The sequence below is a fragment of the Podarcis vaucheri genome (genome assembly GCF_965113315.1).
Source record: "Podarcis vaucheri genome assembly, chromosome: 6".
NCBI lineage: Eukaryota > Metazoa > Chordata > Lepidosauria > Squamata > Lacertidae > Podarcis > Podarcis vaucheri.
This window is the reverse complement of record NC_138764.1, coordinates 32,616,742-32,641,369: the sequence shown is the minus strand read 5'-3', so window position 1 is coordinate 32,641,369 and position 24,628 is coordinate 32,616,742. Positions and strand designations below refer to the sequence as shown.

The 24,628-nt window shown below is 45.5% G+C and overlaps 1 protein-coding gene across 1 annotated transcript in view; it reads right to left on the bottom strand.

The window, feature by feature from the left end:
- The window catches only part of PLPPR4 (phospholipid phosphatase related 4), a 37,999-nt gene extending 18,483 nt beyond the window's left edge, over positions 1 to 19,516 (bottom strand). The window contains exon 1 of the mRNA XM_082227828.1: positions 18,741 to 19,516. Within this exon, the coding sequence (XP_082083954.1) occupies positions 18,741 to 19,277 (537 nt within the window). The 5' untranslated portion in view covers positions 19,278 to 19,516. The remainder of the gene's footprint in view (positions 1 to 18,740) is intronic.
- Between the last annotated feature and the right edge of the window lie 5,112 nt (positions 19,517 to 24,628).

Genomic DNA, 24,628 nt, shown 5'->3' with positions numbered 1-24,628 from the left:
TAAATAGGTACCACTCCAGCAGGAAGGTAAATGGCGTTTCCGTGCGCTGCTCTGGTTCACCAGAAGCGGCTTAGTCATGCTGGCCACGTGACCCAGAAGCTGTACGCTGGCTCCCTCGGCCAATAAAGCGAGATGAGCGCCACAACCCCAGAGTCGGCCATGACTGGACCTAATGGTCAGGGGTCCCTTTACCTTTTATCTATATATGTCCCTCCCATTTGGTCTGGGTCCTGAGTTGTGTCCTGGTTTGTCCAGGTTGGACTGTGGCCTGATCTGGATCATCAAACTGGACCCCAAACAGAATTGGGGGTACCTTCCACAGCCCAGGTGATAACCCCCCCTCCAGGTCTTCAGCACAGATCAGCTGTAGAAGGTAGGGGCTGCATGCCTATTCTTATTTTGATTATTTATTAAATTTTTATACCGTCCTATGCCCACACACCTCAGGGAGGTTCGCAACATAAAATCCCAATATAGAAACACAAGATACATAAAACAAAAACAAGGACAACCTAATTATTCCCCTCCTCCCCAACACGGTTTAAAAGGGCATCGGATGACAATCAGCCAAAGGCCTGGTCAGAAAGGAATGTTTTTGTCTGGAGCTTAAAGGTGCATAATGCCTATGTGCCACACTCACTGCTGCCATGTGGTCTCAGAGGCTTGACCCGAGTGCGAATTCAGCCCTCAGGCCAAAAGAGTTTTGCCACCACTTGTATGTAATAAGACTTTTAAAAAAGAAAAAAGCCAAGGGAAAACCATGTATGTTTTTAAAGGAGAAGTTGCAGGTGGCTATTTGAACTTATGAATATTTATTGAGTGTGCTGCTTTGAACAGCAGGAGCATTGCAATTACAGGTATTAACTTCAAACACCATGAGCATGTCCGATGTAATTAGATGGCATAATGCTCATTGCCTTAACTTCTGGACTCAAATTGGAATTTTAAAGGCAAACAGATACAAAAGAGAGAAGGGGCCTAATATCAGCAACTTTAGCTGGTTGGTGGAGAGTTAGCTTCCACAATTAACCCTTGCTTGAAATTTACAGTGGGGGAAAAATAAGTGAAGCTTTAGTACAGTGGGTTTATGGGAGATACTTCTAAGTATTCAGTGACAAAACTGTAAGTTTGGGACCCTAATTTTCTGGAAATGCATTGTGCAGGAAACAGTAGCCCTTGATTTCAGGAGAATAGGCGGTGAAGATGATCAGTATAATTAATAAGCTTGTTTAACCTCAAAATTGCTTGAGTTCTTTTTAGTATCGCACAAGTGCCGTAATAATAAAAAGGACAAACATCGCCATGTTAATCCTTAGGAAAGCATAGTGAAAAGACAACCACCAAATCAAAAGTATTCAACATGAGGAATTATTCTACGACCTCTTCAGATGCTGCTGCCAGGTATTAATCACTCTCCCAACACAATGAAATTGATTGGCAATGGATTGAGGACTGAAAAGAGGATATACCGTATTTTTCGCCCCATAGGACACACTTTTCCCCCTCCAAAAATGAAGGGGAAATGTGTGTGCATCCTATGGGGCGAATGCAGGCTTTCGCCGAAGCCTGGAGAGCGAGAGGGGTCGGTGTGCACCGACCCCTCTCGCTCTCTAGGCTTTGTGCAGATCTCCGCAAGCAGCGGGAGCCCGGCACTGGGCTCCCGCTGCTTACGGAGAGTTGCCTGCATGCTGAAGCCTGCGCACGCTGAGCTCAGCGCGTCCAGGCTTTGCGGACCTCTCCGCAAGCAGCAGGAGCCAGTGCTGGGCTCCCACGGCTTGCAGAGAGCTGCCTGTTCTGGGGGCTGGGGGAAAAATAATTTCCCCCCCTTTATTCCCCCCCCAAAAAACCCTAGGTGCGCCTTATGGGACGGTGTGTCCTATAGGGCGAAAAATACGGTACTTCACAAAATGCATACTTTTGTCTGTGGAATTTAAGATGACCACTCACATAGATGTAGCTTTCTAAATGGTTTAAAGAAATCCAAGGACAGGTCAATGAACAGCAGTGAGTTCTGAAAGTAGGATTGACGGCTCCATGTTTTAAAGCAGTACACATCTGATTATTCCATACCTGGGGTCACCAGGGGGGTTGTGACTGCGTGCTTCTGACTTTCATTGGCCAATCTGTCTGTCTGCTGTTGGAAACAAGAGTTCAAGGCTCCATGGATGTGCGGTGAACCTGTCAATTTATGTGGTTCGGCCAGAAGCAGAATGTGATCAAGAGCACACAATTTTTACTTGCTTCCATGGTTTATCTACAGGGGTCAGCAAACTTTTTCAGCAGGGAGCCAGTCCACTGTCCCTCAGACCTTGTGGGAGGTCGGACTATATTTTTTTGGGGGAAATGAACAAATTCCCATGCCCCATAAATAATCCAGAGATGCATTTTAAAGAAAAGGACACATCTACTCATGTAAAAGCACGCTGATTCCTGGACCATCCACAGGCCAGATTTAGAAGGCGATTGGGCCAGATCCGGCCCCCAAGCTTTTGTTTGCCTACCCATGGCTTATCACGACAGGAACAAGGGAAGCCTCACATGAAGGTCCTAAATCTACCCCATCCTCTTCCGGCCCAGGAAGTTCAGAAACATTTGCTCCTGCTTTTTAATTGATTGCAGCTTGTTCCATTGTTCAAATCCAACAAACTGTGGTTAAGCGTTGTTGTTGTTTAGTTGTTTAGTCATGTCCGACTCTTCGTGGCCCCCTGGACCAGAGCATGCCAGGCACTCCTGTCTTCCATTGCTTCCCGCAGTTTGGTCAAACTCATGCTGGTAGCTTCGAGAACACTATCCAACCATCTCATCCCCTTCTCCTTGTGCCCTCAGTCTTTCCCAACATCAGGGTCTTTTCCAGGGAGTCTTCTCTTCTCATGAGGTGGCCAAAGTATTGGAGCCTCAGCTTCACAATCTGTCCTTCCAGTGAGCACTCAGGGCTGATTTCCTTCAGAATGGATAGGTTTGATCTTCTTGCAGTCCATGGGACTCTCAAGAATCTCCTCCAGCACCATAATTCAAAAGCATCAATTCTTCGGTGATCAGCCTTCTTTATGGTCCAGCTCTATGAGTTATTCAAGCCCCTTCGCCATGACAAGGCAGTGATCCATGAAGGAGTAGTTAAGCATAACTATGGTTTATTTTAAACTAGCCAGCTTCCAACTATGATTTATGATGCTGCCTTATTTCAACAAATCATAATTTAGGTTAGTGTTTGGGGACAACACTAAAATGTGCTTACTTGATCTCCTAGCAGCCATGCTGCAGGAGAAGCAGAAATGAGCATTAAGATATCGAAACAGGCACAGAGCCCAACCTTTTAGAAATTCTCTGAGGAAAAAAAAAAGTAAGCAAGAATTAATATCCTGATGTTACAGGAGGGGAAGGACTTGTTGGAAGCGAATACACACACCTTTTGCGGAAATGCCCTGAAAAATACTCTGGAATTGTTCATGGTTCTGTTCAACCTGCCCTGTCTTACTCAGCTACCGCTGCAGTTCTTAATCGTGAGTGCAGTGAACTAATTAATAGAGTTTGTTGCTACACATACACAAGCCACCCACCATTTCTCCTCCTAATTTGATTGACAAAAATACATGCAAAATGATTAAGTAAAATATATTTATTTCAGAAACACTTGTGCTGCATTGCTTTAAAAAATAATAATATTGATATACATACAAAATACAGTAAAAGTAATAAGTGTAACCAATACAACCCTTTTAAATATGAGATAGTTGAATGCTATATTGTATTCTCAGTTGCTTTCAGGTTTTCCTCCCTACTGCATCATTGTTTTATTTTTTCAGTCTCTGCATGCGTTTCTATTGCATTGCTTGCTTGTGCTCTCTCCCGGTCTCTCTCTTTCTCTCTCTCAGAAGGCCATAAAGGAAATGCAAAAGGAACAAACAAAAGCTCTCCCATGTAGGAAACACTACCTGTTGCTTCTCTGGTTATCAGAACATGCTGAAAGCTACAAGGAAATCTGGCCTTCAAAAAAAGAGCTCTGAGCATGCTCAAAACAGATCTATCATTCTGATAGGTTATCACATGGTGCAGGAATGCATTAAACAACTTCCCTGTACAAGGCTGCCTTCAGATGTCTTCTATAGGTTGTATAGTTACTTATCTCCTTGACTCAGAGGTCACAGAACTCTATACCCTCCAACATTTCCAATGAAAACAGGGACCTCCTAAGGGAAAGCAGGACATTCCAAGATCAAATCAGAAACTGGGGCGGCTTGTGTAAATCCGGAACTGTCTCTGGTAAATAGGGACACTTGGAGGGTTTGCTAACCTGATCTGAGGCTGCTGGATTGTCCTAAACAACAGAGAGGGGTTGGAACCTGCCCAGGGAGGGAGGGGAGAAAATTGAAGGTCTAACCAGTGCCAGTGTGGTGTAGTGGTTAAGAGCAGTAGTCACGTAATCTGGGGAACTGGGTTCACGTCTCCGCTCCTCCACATGCAGCTGCTGGGTGACCTTGGGCTAGTCGCACTTCTTTGAAGTCTCTCAGCCCCACTCACCTCACAGAGTGTTTGTTGTGGGGGAGGAAGGGAAAGGAGATTGTTAGCCGTTTTGAGACTCCTGAAGGGGAGTGAAAGGCGGGATATCAAATCCAAACTCTTCTTCTTCTTCTCTTCTTAACAGCAAAGAGTGTAAGTGCTGTGTGTGTTCTGGATCTAACTGAAGCCTCAACGAACTAAAATTCCTGGTGGCTGCTTCTCCCACATTGGACATACTTAGAAGAAGAGAGTATAACTGCCAAACATGTAGCCAATTTAGGCCCAGATCTTGTACAGCAGCCATCAGATGCTGTTCTGATAAAGGGAATTTTTTTGAACAAAGGGCAGGGCTAGTGCCTTTCCTTCACTAAGTGACACTCCAGAACACACATCTTCTCTAAATGAAATGAAATGAGTCAAATCCACATATAACCTAACAGTTGACAGGAAGCTCCCATCCAATTCATTCAGTAGCAGCTCTGTAAGCTGTAGTTACAGAGATACCTCCTTCTCTTGTTGCCTGTTCCCTGTCTGTTCCCTGCCTCCTCCACCAGCAACTCCAGATGCAAAGTGTCTCTGAGCAAGTACGTTCCATAGATGGGTAAGAACTCATCTTTGGGCTTCTATGCTACATCCTTATTTATTACTTATATAGTGACATGGTGCTTTACACAGTACAAGAGAGCAGACGCCAGCCCCTAAAGTTTACCATCTGACACAGGAGAAAGAGAGGAAGATAGGGAGAGGAAAGTGGAGGTAGGAATGAATAAAAAATAAGGCACAATTCCACCATCATACCAATTGCACACACTGAAGTTTAACTTATGTGTTTTATATTATGGATAGCATGCTATAGAAAAGCCAGTTTGGGGAATAAGGCACTCTTTGCATGTTCAGAGACACTTGAAACAGCATGTCTGTCAGTAAGTCTTACTCACTGGTCAAGCATTTGGGGGACTGCCGCATACAGCTTTTAAAAGAGGAAGATGTTGCTTAGATAGGCTTTTAAATGTCCACTGCTTTAGAAGCTTTGAAACGCCGCAATTTAAAAATCACAAGTAGAGTTGATGCAGGTATAGTAGCAACCACAACCTTCAGATTTGCTTCTGGAATTCCTCCGTGTCCCATGGTGTTGAGCGTAGAGGAACGCAACGCTGCTCACCTGTGATATTGGCACTGCAAGAGTTAATTATATAATTTATCTCCTTGCTTTCCACCTCCCCCTTTGTATCTCATCAAATAATCTGTGTCCTTGTAACTTTCCCTGCAACATGTGAGGACTAAATCCCACTCCATCTGGAGGATAAAAAAACCAGACTTCTGCATAATTCCTCCCCCCCCCTTTTCTAATATGACATAATGCAATAACAAAGGAACAACTTGCTATTTGCAGGATAACGAATGATCAAAACAGGGTTTGTTCCCTTAACGCTGTATCCACGCTGGCATTTTAAAACAAAGGAATCACGTTCTTTTTCTTTTTGATGCACACACACACACACACACACACACACCAAAGCACAGTCGCCACAGCTTTGCATATATGTGCATGCGCAGCCCACATTCATTAATGGGGTGCGCATGCATCGATGAGCCAAATATTTCAGCGGGAAGCAATGGAGCAGACGAATAGCACTGCCTATAGAAGAGTTTACAAATGGTGTCCATGGGACTCTGATAATTAATAGGCTTGGGGCACTTTCCTATAACTTCAATGGGTTTCCTGACATTCAATGGGTTTCCACATCTGATCCTGTGCACAGGAAGTAAAAGAAAGAAAAAAGGAAACTCATATGTCAGGGAACTGCCATCAGAGGGAAGAGGAGAGGAAAGTCGCTCCTGTGATGCAGGGGAGGGAACTAGCAAGGAGAGAGAGAGGGTTCCCACGGGGGAAGGAAATCCAGGGGACACCAGGGAGAAAGGGGAGGCTGAGAGACTCTTCCAGTGAAATCAGCGGAGAGAGCACAGGACCTCCGCTTGGCACGCCCACGCTGCGCAGAAGGCTTCCACGCAGGGAATCTAGGAGGAGACTTGGAGTCAAACAACTCCTATGTTGGCGCAAATTTAGGTCCCGCCCACTGACGGATACTGCCAGTGACTAAGACAGTCGCATTTCAAGGGCTGTCAACCGGGGGAAAGTTTTAGCTACATGGCTAGCTTGGAGCAATTTGCAGTTTACGCACAAGCAACCCCAATTCCCATTACATCATACTTATCAGTGGCATATATTCAAGTGTTTGCCTTGTTTATATGATTGGATAGGTTTCAGTATTTGCCATTTTTCTCTAGACCTGTCAGTATAAAGTGTTATGGTGGTACTCTCAGGGGCATAACTATGTCAGAGACTAATGAAGACAGCCTCTCAGTCAGATGACTTTCAATGGGGGGTGGTTGACAAATGCAAGGTGTGTAAGGCTATCATGGGCTAGTACTAGTCCAGGTTCAAAGATCAAAGAATCATAGAATGGTAGAGTTGGAAGGATTATCTAGTCCAAACCACTGCAATGCAGGAATATGCAGCTGTCCCAAATGGGAATATGCAGCTGTCCCATATGGGGATCAAACCTGCAACCTTGGCATTACCAGCACAATGCTCTAACCAACTGAGCTATCCTATCAGGGATAGAATAACTCTGAATCCCAATTCCTGTGGAACCACAGCAGGAGAGGACAGTTGCTATCATGCCCTGCTTGTGGCCTTCCCAAGAGACATCCCATTGTGGGAATCAAGATGTTGTGCTAGATTAGCCTTTGGTCTGATCCAGTAGGCATCTTCTTTATGGTTGAATAGCATTTCCCTTTTCTCAAGGAACCCTTCGAACCATCGTTCCCTGAAGGGTCCCGGGGGTCTGGTACAGAATCATTTGCCTTGTGAGTAACCTAGGATCCCCAAAATTCTTGTTATATCCATTAAACTGGCCAATATAGATCTATAGTGTGGGGGTGTCCTAAGACAGTACAGTGGTACCTCGGGTCACATATGCTTCAGGTTACAGACTCTGCTAACCCAGAAATAGTGCTTCAGCTTAAGTACTTTGCTTCAGGATGAGAACAGAAATTGTGCTCTGGCAGTGCGGCAGCAGCAGGAGGCCCCATTAGCTAAAGTGGTGCTTCACGTTAAGAAGAGTTTCAGGTTAAGTACAGACCTCCGGAATGAATTAAGTACTTAACCCGAGGTACCACTGTATCACAGTGCCAAGAGGCACTGCATGACCCTTTAGTGAGAGTTTCCGGGCCAAGGGTATAAAATCATTGGCCACAATCCTGCACAAGGCTAGGTGTACTTCACTCCCCATTGATTTCATTGGAAGCTTCTCAGTAAATTTAATGAAGCTGGCTTGGATGCTCAATTTGCAAGACAGAGAGTAACGCGGCAGGGCATGGCCTGAGTTGGGCATAAGTCCAGACACATTTATTTTCGCTGCCATGACTCAGCCTTGGAATTCGTGAAGTGAGACATTAATCTATTTTCATGAGGTTGAGGGTTTCCCAAATCCTGCTACTACTTTTTCCAGACGATGCAGCTTTTATTCTCCAGGAATATATTGCAGAACGTGCTAGTGCAGCTTCTTAAACAATACACGGTTGGACAGGCCAGTTTGTTTTAAATACTATTGTTCTGACAACCACAATTTGGCTTAGCTTGTTCTTGGACGAGTGACATGTTTTTCCACTTTATGATCATTACCTTAAACCCACTTAGCCCAACTGCTTCTCACTATGGATCCTAAGGATGTCCACTTTGCTTGGTTACATCATTCCTCCTTCCCAACTCTAAGCAATGCAGAGAGCAAGGCCTGCTCCAGACAGGTAGGGATGCTTATGAAGCAGGTGTGCAGCTCTGGGGGTTCCTGACTTAATGCAATTTTGCCTTTGCATGTGGATACATGGACCTAAACCACATGGACCTTAAACCACAGAGCCTAGGGCTTGCCGATCAGAAGGTCGGCAGTTCGAATCCCTGTGACGGGGTGAGCTCCCGTTGCTCGGTCCCTGCTCCTGCCAACCTAGCAGTTTGAAAGCACGTCAAAGTGCAAGTAGATAAATAGGTACGGCTCCGGCGGGAAGGTAAACGGCATTTCCGTGCGCTGCTCTGGTTTGCCAGAAGCGGCTTAGTCATGCTGGCCACATGACCCGGAAGCTGTATGCCGGCTCCCTCGGCCAATAAAGCGAGATGAGCGCCGCAACCCCAGAGTCGGCCACGACTGGACCTAATGGTCAGGGGTCCCTTTACCCTTTACCTTTACATGGACCTGAACCCTCGCTTAAGTGGCAGGCCCACTGTAATCCATTGCTACACACACAAAGCTATCGTCTTCCTTCTGCAAAATGTACACAACAAAGTTACTTCATGTCCTTCAGAGAGCACATTTCCTTGGTCCACACTGGTGTGCAGGAGAAGCAGAACTGTGTGTCATCAGCATACTGCTGACAACGTACTCAAAACTCCGGATGACCCCACTCAGCGGCAGTGTTAGAAACTGAGATATGAAAGCTAGGAGCTGAGTGGCACGTTAAACTGAGGTTATAGGCGCCACAATGGAGTGTTTAGGTGAGCTCTTTTATAACAAGAATGCAAAGCTGAAAATGAATGAACTGCAGCTAAAATCTTATGTTCGTTTTTCACATGGCTTAGTCCTCATCTGAAGACTGCAAAAAACAAAGCCATACTTCCCCTGCCTGCCCCCCTAATATTCTTATGAGGGTCCCTTCTCCAGTCTTCAGAGAGTGGATGGAAGTGAGGAGGCAGAAAAAGGTCTTCCTTTTCTTCCAGCAGTAGCAGTTTTAAACTGAAATCTTGGGCTCAGTACTGTGCCCACAGCTCAGAAACTGCTTGCATTAATGAAACTCCCCATCGCAAAACGCACCTAGAACAATGGGAGTTTTGAACGCTGCTCAGCGGTTTCATGTAGATGTTAAATAGCATAGGGGATAAAACTGAACTCTGAAGAACTCCACTCCTATGGGACCGCCTCTCCTGGTATGCCCCGCAGAGGACCTTAAGGTCCACAAATGACAACACTTTGGAGGTCCCAAGTCGCCAGGGGGTTAGATTGGTCTCAACTAGGGCCAGGGCCTTTTCAGTACTGGCCCCAACTTGGTGGAATGCTCTGTCACAAGAGACTAGGGTCCTGCAGGACTTGACATCTTTCTGCAGGGCCTGCAAGACAGAGCTGTTCTGCCTACCCTTTGGTTTGGACTCAGACCCTTATGTGGTTTTGATCTATGAGCTACTTTTAAAATGAGGCTGCATTTTAAATTGCATTCTAACCTGTATTTTAAATTGTCCCCCCCATTGTGTTCTTACTGTAATTTTACTGGTGTTAGCCGCCCTGAGCCTGGCTCTGGCTGGGGAGGGTGGGGGAATAAATAAATTTATTATTATTATTATTATTATTATTATTATTATTATTATTATTATTAGCTCCATGGGGCTGAAAAGCACTCCCCATCCAAGGAGGACCAGAGCATCCACAAAGCAGTGCCACCTACCCCCAACTCAGACAGCCTCTCCAGAAGGATATCAAAAATATAAAAAAATGGTATCAAACGTTACTAAGAGGTTGAGGAGAATTAACAAGGTTATGTTTCCCATGTCTCTCTCTTATATAGGGTGACCCAAGCAGTTTCTGTGCCAAAACCGGGCCTAAACCCCATTGAAATGGATACAGAAAATCAGATCTCTCCCACAGTTCACTTTACATCTGTGGGTGTCGCAGTGGATGTGTTAAGACTGTTGTCTTGCCTCGGTAACAGACTCAATGGGAGCCAATAAACTGAAGCTCAATCCAGATAAGATTGAGGCATTGTTAGTGGGTGGTTCCCTAGACTGGATAGATGTGAGGTTGCCTGCTCTTATAACAATAATAAATATTTTTTATTTATTTATACCCTGCCCTTCCCAGTTCAAAAACCGGGCTCAGGGCAGCTAACATCAAATTTAAAACACTTAATTATAAGAGCAGCATAAAATACAGTGTAAAAACATGAATAACAATAAAATTAAAAAATCAATTTAGTGGAAATAAGCATTAGATAATCCCCAGGGCTAGCTGGCTGAATTGGTCCTACTTGGGCCAGCGAAGAGGCCAGGGGAGAATTAGCTGTGGGGTCTCTGAGCGGGTGATCTTCATAAAAGGGTAGGGGGAAGGAAGAGAAGGGAAATAAAAGATCAGGCTGAATTCAAATTAAAGGCCAGGCAGAATAGCTCTGTCTTACAGGCCCGGTGGAAGGAGGTTAAATCCTGAAGGGCCCTAGTCTCATGGGACAGAGCATTCCACCCTCCCTCTGAAGTGGTGGTTATGTAGCTTGGGAGTACTCCTGGATCCTTTGTGGTTGCTTGAGGCTCAGGTGGCCTCGGTGGTGCAGTTGCCTTCCATCAGTTTTGGCTGGTGGCCCAGCTGTGCCCTAATTTGGGAAAGGAATAGCCTAACTTCTATTAACCTCTGGATATACAAATTTAATGACTAATTATAACAGGCCCAGTGCTCTGAAACAGGCAGCTTTCACTTGCCTAGAAAGCACGGGTCTGAGTGGTTTTCCGCTTTCCCCATTGCTTTGACTGGGAAAATCCGCTCTTTAGTGTTGAATTGGCGCAAACATCAATCCACAGAAAACCTGATAGAAGTTTGCTCCAATTCAGCTGTAAATATTGGGTTATCCCAGTGGAAAGAGGCAGGACAAGATGAAGTCTAGATGAGCCTAGACTGCAATCAAAAGCAAGTTCAGCACCATGGACAAGGACTATAGTGCTGGTTCAGCACCATAGGCAGAAGTGCAGCTGTGGAGACAGAAAGAGCAAATGATCTCAACATAGGGATGGATCAAGTGGGAGAGAGCTTGATAGTAAAAATCCAAAATTTAGAAATAATTACTACGATTTGAAAAACAAAACACAGTACAAACTACAATAATGGGGGAAGAGTGTGACCAGGTGACCTCAGTTGCTAAACGCTGATGGACAAATTCAAGGTCCCTGCTAGCCCTTTTTAGGATTATCTGTCCTTAGATTAGACTTGGACATGTCAAATAAAGGCTGGCTCTCTGTAATATAGGTCACCAGTTTGTCTGTATGCAGGGCAAAGCCCTCCCAAGGCAACTTTGCAAACAAGACATAAAAGCTGAAGCATCTCATTACAGTAAAGCTAAACAATTAAAACAGCAGCATTTAAAAAAAAGGATTAGACCAATTCATGGAGGAGAGGGCTATCAAATGTTGTGCTTAGTATGAAATAAGAGCCAGTGGTCTGATCCAGTAGGCTATTCTTATGCTCTTATTTCATCCTAAGCACAACATTTGTCTATTTATTACTTAATATCCATCTCTTAAATCTGAAGGCTCCCAGGGTGGTTGGTATATGGCAATTCATAAAAATACATCATTACAAACCTCGTAACACAAGCAATATAAATAGAACAAAAATCAATATAATAAAATGACTAACATCAGAGAGAATCCAGTAGCAACTTATGTTTCACACGAGCCATTTATACTTGTTAGGGCCATGAATGAAGGATCTGCAGATGAAAACTTCTCATTGCCCTGAGAAGAGAGATCCACCCCCGGTCTACCAGGGGGGTCTGAAAAGAACTCTTAGCAACTTGAAATCCTGTTCCCTAGAAGTCAATGGCTGCAGAAAATTGCACTGAGCCTTTGACTGACCAATTGCAGCATTTGATCTTGACCACCTAGCCCAGATTACAAAGCTCTGCAAGTAGATCCAGGACAATTTTCTCCATCTACTTCAGCTGCTCAACTTCCAGCTATGATCCTGCACCTACACTAAAGTCCTTGTACATGGTCCTGAACTTGCTTTTGTTTCTAGCCCATATCTGAGGATATATGGGCCACCATCTCTTCTCAGTGGTGGACATCAGAATGCACCAGGACAACTCTCATATAAAATCAATGTAAGCAATTAAGGAAAAAAACAACATTCCTTTAAAACCAGCAACAATGTAAATGGTTTGAAATGGCCAGCGCAACACCTCGGCTCAAGGCTGCTTGAAGTAAATGAGTTTTCAAATCTTGTTTGAAAGTGAATTGGGGCCAAATGTATATGTTCCACATATTTGAGTCCCTGTCTCTAGTGGCTGCCAATATGCTAGCTGCCTCTGGGAACAAGGACACACTAGAGCTATGAAACTGCCGGCAGAAGGCCAGAGGCATTTCTCCCAAGCAACCTGGCAAGTGGTTGTGTGCTTCCCCCGCCCAAGGTTCGTGGGAATACCATGAAAAAAGCCACTGACTCATGGGTATAATAAAGCAATAGAAGGTATATTCGTAAATCTAGGCACCAGTTTCCCCAGAACTGGCAAACTGATTCCAGCACCACATTTTCAGCCAGTCACATGTTCTTGGGCTTTAAAATAAAATAAAATGAGGTAGTCCTTGGGTTGGTTGCATTTTTGACAGACTTATAAAAGTGAGCTCCCAACAGGCTTCCAAACGTAGCAGCTTCAGAATATTATAACATGAGTGAAAGCTGGTGGGCTGAATCCATCCATAGTTAAATTCATGTCACGAACATGTCTGCCTTTGTATTAATTCTGAAACCATCTCAACTGTAAGAGCCGCACAGAGGCAAAGGGTTGCGTCTTCCAGACAATTTATGCTATTCTTTGTCCATGATTATAAACCCAACACTTCTCTCCCCTTATTTTTGCCTTCCCTTTGAATTTACTCTGAGCCTTGTTGTCAAGACCATGTGGGTGGTGACACTGGATAATCACACTGGCAAGTCCCCTAAATTTCTATTTCCCTTTTCCCAGGACAACCTCAGTGTTTAAGCCTTAAATGGGGTCAGGATTCAACTTAACTGTTGTATACCTTGTAGGATCTACAAATACAGTGGTACCTCGGGTTACAGATGCTTCAGGTTACAGACTCGGCTAACTCAGAAATAGTACCTCAGGTTAAGAACTTTGCTTCAGGATGAGAACAGAAATCGCACAGCAGCAGTGGGAGGCCCCATTAGCTAAAGTGGTACCTCAGGTTAAGAACAGTTTCAGGTTAAGAACGGACCTCCAGAATGAATTAACTTCTTAACCTGAGGTACCACTGTAACATTAGCAGAGGGTAAGTATCTTAAAGTATCGGTCCAGGTAGATCTTTGGGTTTCCCCAGCTCTGCTTTGAATAAGAACTTCAGAACAAGTTCAGATCCTATTTGGATCTTTCACCAAGCAACTCACATCTCTGCCAGAGCACCTAATTTTCTGACCCTGGGGGCCAGAAGGCCCGGCTTTTCTGTTTGAGGTTAAGGATTCTCTGCATCTGATTTTGGGACACAAGCCTAACTCCATTTAAGGTTTAAACACTGAGGTTGTCAACAGGAAGAAAGTTCCAATGTATAGGTGCTGCCACACTAAAAGATGGATTTCTTACAAACGTGGTATTATTTGGCACCCAGAACAGCACCAGTTCTACACTGTGTTTGTGTGAAAGAGTGTACACCTGCTGCTTTGCACAGCTCACGTATGGTGTACACAGGGTCACAGATAATACGATCATTGACTGTCACATGTGAACACCTCTAGTGCTTGCCTGGCTGTGACGCTGGCTGTTAACAACCTCTGGCAGGCTGGACGATTGGCTTGCTTTTGCTTTCTAGGAATAATCAATGACCTTTAAGAAAAGAAGTCTAATTTCCCTGCTTACCATACAGAACTTTGGCCTTGCTCTCCTCAAGCTGGTAGCCACCTCAGGGACTCATATTACTGTATGTATGCCTTCTTTGTACAAAAAGATTCCCAGCAGATAAGCAGAAAATGCCACTCTCCTTTTCCCACACTTGAAACGATGCTATGCTTTGCTAAATTAATCTTACCTCCATCTAACAGTTCTTTGTTTGCCCTGACAAATCCACAAAGCCTTGCCTGATGTTTAAATGTGTTATGTTTGATGTAATATTCATGTATGAGTTTTGAAAGTTGCCTTTTCTTTCTTTTTTTAAAAGGGCTCCACATATAACTCAGGTTTGCTAAATCCTTTCTGTCTGTAGGTCCTCAGGAAACCCCATCCACCAGTATGTTCAGAAACAGAATGTGAAGATGGGTGGTAGCAACAGACTTAGGCTCAAGTGTGTGTCTGATCCAAAAAGAGGACACCAATTTTCGTAAGATTCTCATGCGGTAATATTTACTATAACTGAAACAGAAATGCGACACATCTAACCGTAGTGGAGAAGACACCAGAGGTGATTTGTCTGCCTGCTTAGTTTGCAGATCAAGTGATAAAAACTTGTTGATGGGCATTTTCAAAGCTTTTGCTCTCTCTTTCTATGGTCATTTTAAAACCAGTCTTAGGCCATATTTACAGAGGCTCAAGAATTCTTTGGGTGGAAGCCATGATTGTTGAAAGTGGTATCATAGTGCTTTAAATGTATGCAACCCTAAATGTGAATGCAACCCTGGACTGGATGACCCTCAAATAGAGGACACTATCAAACAGAGGACTGTCCTTTGTAAAGTTGGGTATATGACCATGGAAATCCAATCATGAGAATCCTCATTGAACACACCACATTCCAAAATGAGTAACATTCCCCTCCTAAAAGGCCCCCCCGAGAAAATGTTCTCTCTTCTGCATGCAAGTATATTTCTATTACATGCTCTTCACTGTTGCCCTCATGGTCTGTGGCTACCTAAAACCATGCAAGTTTACATTTTATTCTTTACCTCCCACTCTCCACACCCTCGGGCTGCCATGCCCTCTCCTGCTGGCTTTGGAGAAATAACAGCCAGCAGTGTGTTTTATTTCTTTCATTGTTCAGTGCAGTGAAGTCTTAATGGTTGGTTTCCCTGTACTGTATACAATTCTGAGAGCTATTCCCTGGGCGACAAAATGAAGTGATGACTTTTAAAAGCCATTTTTAGACTGATTCTGTGTGGGTTCTTCTGGAGCGATGGCGGCCTCCACATACTCTCTGATTTAAGAGGGAGAGAGCCAGCCCACATATCCTCCTCCCTCCTCTGGACAGAGAAACAAAATGCATTAACATGACACCATCATGCTTCCCATTCCCCTGCTGCCACGTGTGGGGGGCTTGAAGTGCAATGACATCATTTGCTACCAGTCGGCTGCTGAGCCAAGTTCAAAGGTGCTTGGGTTGACATTTAAAGCCCTCCATGGCTTAGGGCCCACATACTCATTGGATCGCTTACTCCCCTATACACCAGCCCAGACTTTAAGACATTGCAGAGACACCCCCTTAACAATGTGACACATGCCAATGAATGGTATGTAGAAACCTGTTAGAGGATGCTCTCAATCGCGCCACCTTGATTATGGAATGTCCTCCATTCACAGACTCAGCTGGCACCAATGCTGACAGCCTGTGGGCACCTTCGAAAGCAGCGGTGGTGGACCTTTAACCTTCCAGATGTTGCTGAACTACAACTCCACAACAAGCAGGAACAATGGCCAATGATGATGGAAGTTTTAGTTCAAGCAACACCTGGAGGGTCAAAGGTCCACCAAATCTGCTTTAAAGAGACATTTATTCACACAAGCATTTGGCTAAATTGGTCAGTAGAGTTGATTCTGATTTGTTGTAATGGCTTTTGATGTGTTTTAAGATTTTTTAAATTGTTGAGCATGTAATATGAATTTTCCCTGTTGTAACCTGCTTTGGGATTGATTTTGAAAAGGCCAGGCTCGAAGTGGCTCCAATGAAATAAATAATGTTCCATTCCCTACATGTTCATTAGATTCTTCTAATCAATGTTGCTCAGCTCTCTGCAGCCTGTTTCGGAGGGTGTTGTGTTTGAAATCAGGAAGCAGCTACACTTACCTAAGCAAAACTAATATGAAACCTCTGAGTACTTTCCTTTGGCAAAGCAGCCAACCAGTCTTGGATTCCCTTGACTTTGTCATTATGGACTGAACCAAGACCATGGATGATGCTTAGGTGGCTGAGTGAAAGAAGGCCCAAGTGGAAGCAGTGATCTAGTAATTCAAAAATTAAGCATCTTGTCCTTTGCGCGCCTATCAACAATGGAGCATTTTCAAAGAAATATAGGAAGTAGACTCATACCAAGTCGGACTATTGGTCCATCTAGATTGGTCCAGCTACCTCAGCATTGTCTACACTGACTGGCACATGCTCTCGAGGGTTTCAGATTGGGGACATACCCAGCCCTACTTGAAGATGCTAGGAATTGAACCTGGGAACTTTTGAATGCAAAGCAGATGTTTTACCACTAAGCTTCAGCCCTTACTCTACCCTACGGTGTCAGAAGGACCATACCTTCCAAAGTCATAGCTGCTCTCTCCCAATATAGGTCAAACTTTGCAAGAGTCAGAAAGGGCCTACGAAGAACACTCCATCCATTATCCTATCTCCTCCCACTCTTCTATGTGCCCAGGAGGGAGCAAGGACCCCAAGCTTCTGATTTCTTCATTTAATATCATCTGAGCACTCTGGCACAGATGCTAATGACTCCATTTTTATTTCTTGTTTATGGAGACTAAGGAGGTGGAGGGCATTTAGGGAAAGACTTAAAACTTTTCTTACATGGAATATTCCCTCCTTCCCCTTTCAGAACTTGAGGAAGACTCTTCCCTGAAGATACTTATGCTTCAGTATATAGGGCATTTCCCGTAACAAAATAATAAATGCTTTTCTGAGTGATCAATAAAACAATGCACCCAAGGAACATTTTAAAAACACTCATTTGCCTGCATCAGTTTTCAGTGTCTCTGCATCCTTACACCTTTAGTGTAATAATTTCTACAGTCCTTGAATTCCAGATATCTAAAACTTAACCACTCTATATGACTAAGGTGGAACATCTGTGGACCTTCAGATTTGTTAGACTACAAGTCCCATCATTCCTGACCACGGGCCATATTGGCTGGAGCTGATGGGATTTGGAGTCCAACAATATATTTGGCGAGCCAACCTTGCTATATGCCATCTGATTATTGCAAATGAGACACAACAGCTAGGCTTTGTGAAGCAGCTATTGGCTATCCTGGACCAGAGACTTCCTATTATGTCAACACAGAGCCCATCACTGGGAGTCTAGATGGGATGGGCTGAGCTTCTTTTCTCCAGGTGATGGTGGGAGGCGACTGACTTCTACAACTTTTTCTGAGTCTTCTTGTCAATCATCTCTAAAGCAAACACAGACGTACTCAGTCCAACACTTCTTTCCTCAGCATAGCCTCAGGTCTTCCGAGGATATGCTTGCTCATTTCCTGAGCTATCAACGAAACGTACAGATACGAAATTCCTTTTTGTGCCCCAGTTGCAAAAGAAGCAGTTCACAAGTGCCTATACATCACGCTGTCAGAAAAGAACCAAAATGAGTGCTGGTGGAACACTAACAAGGTACAACACAGAACAGCCATAACAGTTCTGAAGCCATCAGTGGGGGAAGGGTGGCAGGCAAATGCATTCACACAACCGCTTTGCTTCTGCGAACACACACATCACACCTCGGACCACGTATGGAAACAGGAACCATCCAAGCACCTCCCATGTACCTGAACGTTCACCATGTAAGTGCATGCCAACAATAATGCAACACCAATTGTTTAGCAATCTAAAAACGTTTGTTCCCAACCTTAATTTTAATTTTCTCAAATAATGCATGCCCGCTCCATGTCCGCGTAGAACAACCCTCTTCCTCCCCCCAACCTTGCTCTCCTATTGGAATGATCCTGAGCACGTGAAGTGATCTCCCCTTCATTTGCAACCCTCCTTCAATCTTTAAAGGAATGATTTCTCCCAAACAGCGGAAGTCTCTGTGTATATGCGTTTCGCCCCTTCCCCCAATTTCAAGCCAGGTTTACACTCCTACAGACTGATACTTCTTGATGCATCATCCTGATCTCTCTCTCTCTCTCTCTCTCTCTCTCTCTGCTTTTCAGGAAACAGCTCTTTAAGGTGATCCAAAGGGAAATACGTTGCCTCTCTTCCCTCCCACCAGTCCTTGATTAAAGATGAGATCAGGAGGAGACCCAGTTTCTGGGCAGGAATGCCAAGCAGGCTCTCCCCACCCATGTAAAGCATACATGCTAAATGTTGACACCTCAACCTTACACACACACACACACACACGCACGCACACATGCCACTAATGCACAACTGCTCTTTGCTTTTGGGGAGCCGACCCTGGCGCGTGCCAGGTGGGGCAGGCGACAGATCCTGCCCCCTTACATCATCTCTCCCCATCACCACCACCCCCACCCAAAAAAGAGAGGATGGCGCCCCCCCCATCGTCTGCCCCACTCACCTCGACGAAATAAAAACAAGGCAACAGCGTGACGCTCTCCTTGACCACTTTGCTTTTCTGCCTCTCTTTCGCAGACATGCTGGACGGCGCGGGCAGGAGACGCGCAGCCGGAGCGGGCGGCAGCGAGTGCGCGACCGCGGCGGCGCTGCCGGGCAGCCGTCCCCCTCTCCTGCCCCACTGCCTGGCGGCGGCGCTGATGTCACATCCCCCCGGGACCACCTCCCGGTGCGGGAGCAGCGCGCAGCCCACAACCTCCTCCTCTCGGGGCGGCAGCAGCAGCAAGAAGCCCGCTTGGCCGTCGGCGCCACCGCCACCGGCAAAGCCACCCCCGGCGCTGGCCGGCCGGGCTGCCGCTCGTCCTCCGGCTCCCCTGTCGGCCAGCAGGCGCCGGGCGGCCTCCTTCTCCAAAGCGGCGGCGGCGATCAGCGCCTCCTCGTGCCCGGCGCACTCCCCTCCGGCGAAGGGCCCGCCTTGCCTACATCGAGCGCTGCCGCCAGCCGTTGCTCTCGCCAGCCGGCTTCTTCGTGCAATATTCATAGGTCTGACGTCAAGGAAGCTGCTCCATGCGAAAAGGGGAAGGGGCCCCGCTTGCCTACATGGTGGTGGAGCGGGAAGAGGAGGAGGAGGGACGCGGCCGCCTTAACCTCTTCGCCGCCGAGCCCCGACGCAGCATCATCATCATCATCCTCCTCCTCCTCGGCGACGGCAGGGTGGGGTGGCGTCGGGGGTTGAAGGCAGCTGCGCGAGAATGTAGGTCGCCCGGGGAGGGTGGGTGGGTGGACGCGCGAGCGAGCGAGCGAAGGAAGGCCCCCTTCACACGTTCGCGGCGTGGGCGGGCGGGCGCCTCCTATGGGACGCCTCGGACGGAACACGTGGCCGCTCCGGCGCGCGCGCACAGGCGCCCACACGCGTCCGGGAGACGCGGAACGCGCCATCCGGGAGGATGCGGGGAAGTGCCATGCTAGATCGGGGTCCAGGAGTACACAAGGGTGTCCAGTTGGAGAGGCCAGACGGCAGCTCACCTGGCTCAGGTGCTGCTGGACACCTGGCCTAAGGGAATTTGGATTGCAGGATGGGTTGTTAAAGGGGGCAGGCTCTTGTTGGGGCAGAACCTCAGATTTGTATTGATCTTTATTGATTGGGGGGCAGCTGCCCCTCCCCCTACATCCATGTAATAATACTAATAATAAAAATATAAATAAATAAATAAATAAATAAATAAATATAGCTGTTTCGGCACAGATTTAGAAATGGGGCCAAGAATAATGGAGTAGCCCTTAAACATCTTTTTGCTGTAGCAGAGCAATGATGCCTGTATTTCTGTATGTTTTATATTTTTGCTGTATAATGTGAGAATTAGTTTTGCTTTTTGTGCATTGAGGCCCCTCCTAACAGCTCGGTCGGAAGAGCCTGAGACTCTTAGTATCAGGGTTGTTGTGGGTGTGAGCAGGTGTGAGCCCCACATTGGGCAAAAGGCATTGCGGGGGTTTGGACTAGATGATCCTCGTGGTCTCTTCCGACTCTACAATTCCATCATAATATGAGGCTGAAACTGTAACCTGCCTAGCTTGTGCTCCAGCACTGCTAGTTCTCACAGTGACAGACCAGATGGCTGTGGGAAGCTTGCAAGCAGGAGCCAAGGGCAGGAGCAGCGCTTTCCCTAGTTGTGATTCCCCAACAACTGTTATTCAGAAAAAATATTGCCTCCTGTAGTAGAGGGAGAACATAACCATTGAGGCTGCTAGCCACTGCTAGCCTTATCCTTCCTGAATTTGTATAATCCTCTTAAAGAGTAAGTTCCGTGCTCAGGGGTAGGGGGAAACTATCAGGATTGTAGGCCATATTTCAAAAAGGACACCCTGAAAGTTGTTGAGCTGATTTTAGAAAGACCCCGATATTGTTGAGCTTCTTTTGCAAAAATGCCCCAAAATTTATCAATTGACTTGCCGAAGATCCAGGTCACCTTTTGGAAATTCCCCCCGGATACCAATTCCACCTTTGAAATCCTGGTAATGTCCTTAGGATTGGGACGCAAGCCTGGGCAGGGCTTATGGTGATCCTGGGCTGCCCAGACAACAAGACCCCCTTCTCAGCCTCAATGATGTGGTCCAAAGGAAACCAGAGCAATATGTTTGGCACCAACTTGGCTGCAAGAGTTGACAGAAGGAGACATGCAAGGCGCCATCCAACCATCTTAGAGACTCCACTCTGGATTTGTGTAGGGTTTCCTCCTTAGCCTTCTCTCCCCGCAAAGACGTCCCACAAGACAGCTGTGATTTAGGATCAGAGGTTTCCTTCTAGATGGGCTACCTTCCTAGGTTGACGAGCCCCGTCTGCTCCTCACTTCCCTCTACAACATCATTTTTAACTGTTGGACCTACTATTGGTCTCCTCCACTCAATCTGCCGGAGCCTGCCTTTGCCTGCAGGGGAAGTCCCTAACTCGTAGAGGACTTGAGACCCATCAGCTACCCTCACCTGGTTTAGCCGGCCAATGAAAGCCATTTGGTGGGATGTCCCTGCTGTCTCATGCTGACAGTTTCTAGGAGCTGCAGATGAGGGCTGAGTGCAGAGTGGGGACCAAAGGTGGACAAACCACCCCAGAAGGAGCATGACTTGTCCACCACCAGAGGTACAATCCCTCCCCTAATCCCACACACCTCACTTCTATATGCATAAATGTATAATCATCATCATCATCATCATCATCATTTTTTATTTGTATGCCGCCTTTCCACAGTTAAAAAACAATGCCCAAGGCGGCTTACAGCACAACAAGATTTCCATAATTACAAAAGTCATAAACAATAAAGAAACCACATCAAAAAAAATACACAACCAAATGGGAAACAATTTCCACATAAATCAAAATCTAAAACTAAGAATACAGTGGTGCCTCGCAAGATGAAAAGAATCCGTTCTGTGATTGTCTAGCGGTTTTTTCGTCTTGCGAAGCAAGCCCATTGACGGATTAGCGGATTAGCGCTTTTAGCGGCTTTTAGCGGCTTATCTGCTGATCGGATCAGCTGATAAGCGGCTTAGCGGCTTAGAAAAGGGGGGGAAAAAAACCAGCAGGAACTCGCAAGACATTGTCGTCTTGCGAAGCAAGCCCATAGGAAATTCGTTTTGCGAAGCACCTCCAAAACGGAAAACTCTTTCGTCTAGTGAGTTTTCCGTCTTGCGAGGCATTCGTCTTGCGGGGCACCACTGTACAGCATTAATATCAGTTTAAAATGACATAGGTAAAAAATAACAGCAATTTAAACAAAAACAAAACAAAACGGAGACCTCTCTGCTCAGCAGCAGCAGCAGCAGTCTTTTATAGAGCCCATCAGGCCCCGCCCTGGGCCAGGTGTTGAGTGGCAGGACTGGGGCCCTCAGGCGCTGAGCTGGGGAGTCCTCCTGGGTGGTAGCCGCAGCAGCAGTTCTTATAGGCCTGTCATATCTGAAATATCGCAATCAGTGAAACAGCAGTTTCATAGCAGACAATGTATGACTCAGCATGGCATCCACCCCTGGCAATGCTAGAGCAACCGTCTTCACCTCTTACAAGACTGACTCCCCGTAAAAGCCTGGAGAACAGAAATATGTTTAATTATTCTGTGAACCGCCCTGGGACTTCCGGGCATAGGGCGGTATATAAATTCAATAAATAAATAAAGTCAGAACATAGCCGGTGTTGGTATCTATCAGATTTACAGGAGGGGAGCTTCATAGCCAGGCACCGCTACAGAGAAGGCTCTTTCCCAGGTCACATATGGGTATAAACCCAGAAGGGCATCTCCTGAAGATATTTATAGAAAGCCCCCTTTTTAATGTATCTGGGTCCAATGTCATTCAAGGCTTCATATGTTAGAAGTCAACACCTTAATTTGGGCCCAATAACATATCAGAAACCAAGGCAGCAAAGGGGGTCCAGGAATGTATGAACCAGGGCTTTCTTTTGAGTATGCACTTGGTGGTGAAACTTGCTTGGCTTCTGTGCGATATGTGAAATAGCCCAAAAGCTACATCTTCCTGCATTGTAGGGGGTTGGGCAACTCTACAATTCTATGACTATGTTTTACTATTCCTAGAATAATGGTTAGAAGGGAGAGGCTGCGCTCAGGAGACATGCAACACTCTAATCCCAGATGAGTGAAATCTAAGGTTACTGAAGAAATGGGATTCTGTGCATGCTCAGAAGCAGCATTTAAATGCTATGGCAATCCTCAAGAAAGCAGATGTGTAAAATAAGAATGGCATGTATTGATGAATATTGTACTGGTTGAAAATCAAGCTGCCAACTTAGATTTCAGTAGGGATGGGGCAAAGAGGTATCACTGAGAAGGCAGGGGGGATGGAAAGGCTTTTTCTTGGATGTAATTCAAGATTAAACTGAGAAGAGGAGAAGGGCAAGGAGGAGGGAAGATAACGACCAATGTTCAGTCTTAAGAACCAAACCATCTAAAAAGCCCATGGGGGTGGGATGAATATTTAAATCACTAACTTATATCATGTTTACAACTTTGAAATTCACATATTTCTTGAATCAGCATACTTAAATGGTTGCTGTAAGAATTATCATATTTGTTTGCATCTAAACAGAGCCTAAAATATGCAATTTAGAAGCATAATCCAAAACTTTTAGCTATGCCATCCTTATGTGCCCTTTCCTCTGGATAATGATACCTGCTTAGAGATAAGAGGCAGATTTTTATTTGGCACTTGGTACACATGCAAGGATACTAAGCAAGATCATTTCCTTGAAGACTAGGAAGTTTCCAAGTTTCCAACAAGGAGATGGAAAGTGAATGTGCATTGTGTTTCATTTGTAGAGTCATAAGCATTATTAATTTGAGAACTGAAAACATTATAGGACTTGGGTAACTGAAGGACCTCAAAGAACAACCACAGTGACTCAGTGGATGACCACGGTGAGAAAAAAAGAAGCATTTCTGGGATTCCTACATCTGTAATGATCTCTTGGTCCTGTATGAAGCCTACAACTAGGGGCATATTGCAAAATTTCCTGTGAAATTTTAAATGCTTAAGCTCAAATATCAGATACTTTCCACAGGGGCATGAGATACTTTCTCATGAAGCAACCTTCAACTCAGTCTTTGTAATTGTGTGTGGGACTGAACAAGTTTGTATTAAATTCAGATTTTCTTTAAGCCAGGCTTCCCTCTCTCTCTCTTTAAAACTATAATTGAAAAATGTAAAACATTTACACTCCAATTAAAAAACAACTCCTGATTTAAACATTTTTTATTTATTTTCTCTTTAAAACAATTTTTGTGTTTCCTGTACTGTTTACACATGTGCCCTTCATATCTGATGAAACCACCCTACTCAGGCAGAGGTGGGAAACCTTTTTCAGGCCCAAGAGGGATCTATTGCAGCCTTCCAGGGGCTTCATATCATTGGTGGGTGTAGGAAAAGTGGGTGTAGCCAGAAAAATGTCATTCTCCATCTAGGCAAGCAAGACGTGTGGTTACCATCCAAGGACACATTCCAGCCAGGTAAACTCACTAGAGGAGGATGCAAAGCAGGGCCAGTGAGGGGATGTGGCCCAGGCAGCGTCTTGAGGGCCATCTGCAGAGGCCTCGAGGGCCACATTAGCCTTAGAGGGCTGAGATCCCCTCCCCCTGCTTGTACTAGGATACTGGCACCCAAGTAGCAACGTCATGCAAGAGGCAGCCCATAGATGCAGCTGTAGTGAAGGAAGAAAGTGAGTGGGAAGGCAGGCCATATAAGGAAAGATTTTTGCAAAACTCAGTTGAAAGAAGCGAGAATGAGAACGCACAGAACCACAGATAATTTCTGCTAACAGTTGCAAATACACCTCCAGAGATGACAGCAGCAATAATGTGATGAATTTGTTTGCATAAAGGTAAAGGTACCCCT